The sequence below is a fragment of the Trichinella spiralis genome (genome assembly GCF_000181795.1).
Source record: "Trichinella spiralis strain ISS 195 chromosome Unknown Scfld3767, whole genome shotgun sequence".
NCBI classification, from domain to species: domain Eukaryota; kingdom Metazoa; phylum Nematoda; class Enoplea; order Trichinellida; family Trichinellidae; genus Trichinella; species Trichinella spiralis.
In genome coordinates, this window is record NW_003530706.1 from 1 (window position 1) to 1,442 (window position 1,442).

The following is a 1,442-nucleotide window of genomic DNA, read 5'->3' on the forward strand; positions in this document are numbered from 1 at the left end:
AATAAAACACAGACGTTGATCTCAAGCAAACGTGTACAGAACGAGATTGGGTACGGAGGAATGAAAAGTCGGGTGATGGTTTTAATTCATCATAATATTAAAAGATAAATGTGCAGTTTCACTGTTTTTCCAATATTGCAACCTAGTCGTGTTTCCAGACATTCAATGCTGGCAATCTTCCAAAAGTTGTGTAATTCAAACCGATGCCGGCATATCCGGGCAAAAATTTCACCACACGATGCGTATCCAAAAATGGACGTATTTCATTGTGCAAGTGGGTTTCGTGCCCAATGAGCAAAAATTGAAATCTCTTCACCGTTTCCAAATCAAGTTCATCGTTTTCCTTTTGATAACTGCAAATGATCTGCAAATGATAAATTATACAGTCGATATTTTCTAGCATAACTCACTTCCAGTGTTTGTTCGTCTGCAAAAAACGACTGATTCCGTTTTGAGCACAAAATGAATCAATGTAAACAGTAATTTCAGAATTGTGCGCATATTTCAGCTGGGCAATTTCATCAACTACATTCAAAGCTGCACAACTTGGATAATTGTAACTCGCGGCTCTCATGAAAAGCACTTCCATAATAAGCGTCCCATTCACGCCCAACTGCACCAATCGACGGTAGACTGTGTTAATAACCCGAAACGAGCCAAACGACGCTATCGGATGAAGTCGACTACAACAATTAAACCAATTTAATAATAATAATAATAACACTGCAAATTAACGTATAAAAAATGAATAAGTAATATTAGCGTATAGTTTATTACTATTTTGCAGCCGCATAACCGGCAGCAAGATTGAAAATTGGAACTGTATAAATAATGAAACGAAGCTCTTTGTGTGGAAGAATAGAATAGACGAAAACATAACCGATTGCACTGAATGCAAACCAGCCGACTGGATTTCGATCGCCGAATGTGAAAGGCACCAACAAGCTCACTGGACCTAAAGCTCTAGGAAGAGCTGAATAAAAATACCAAAAAAATGGTGAAGTCTAAAAATTTAAATTAAAAAATGAATAAACAATAAATATACATATGTGCATATATTCAGATATATTGTTGAAGTTTAAATATAAAAGGAGAAAAAAAATCACCTACCCCGTAATTGCTGCTTCCTCCACGAATGACGTTGAAAACGAAGCCAGTCAATTCTGGCAACACAGCTTTGCCCCACATGACTGAATCCACTGTGAAAGAAACAACTGAAAATAGAAAAAAAGTCACATAAACAAACAAACAAATAAATAAATAAATAAATAAATATTGTTCTTCAAACTCACCTACAGCAAAAGCATAGCAAGAATACCGTAGAACAACGTCGAAAGCATCCTGTCGCGAGATTCAAACGCGAATCCACAGAAGAGCAATGCAAATAGTATGCCGTTTCTGACGAACACGACCACCGTGAAAGCGCAAAAAGATCGCTTTTT

At 36.8% G+C, this 1,442-nt stretch overlaps 1 protein-coding gene across 1 annotated transcript; it reads right to left on the reverse strand.

The window, feature by feature from the left end:
* Positions 1-142: 142 nt before the first annotated feature.
* On the reverse strand, positions 143-1,214 carry Tsp_15122 (dolichyl-P-Man:Man(7)GlcNAc(2)-PP-dolichyl-alpha-1,6-mannosyl transferase; the record flags this gene model as incomplete). Its single annotated transcript, XM_003367736.1, is given in 5 exon segments — positions 143-353; positions 411-723; positions 797-973; positions 988-1,004; positions 1,107-1,214. Coding segments are annotated over 5 exon segments (826 nt in total), but the record flags the coding sequence as incomplete, so codon positions are not given.
* Positions 1,215-1,442: the final 228 nt, after the last annotated feature.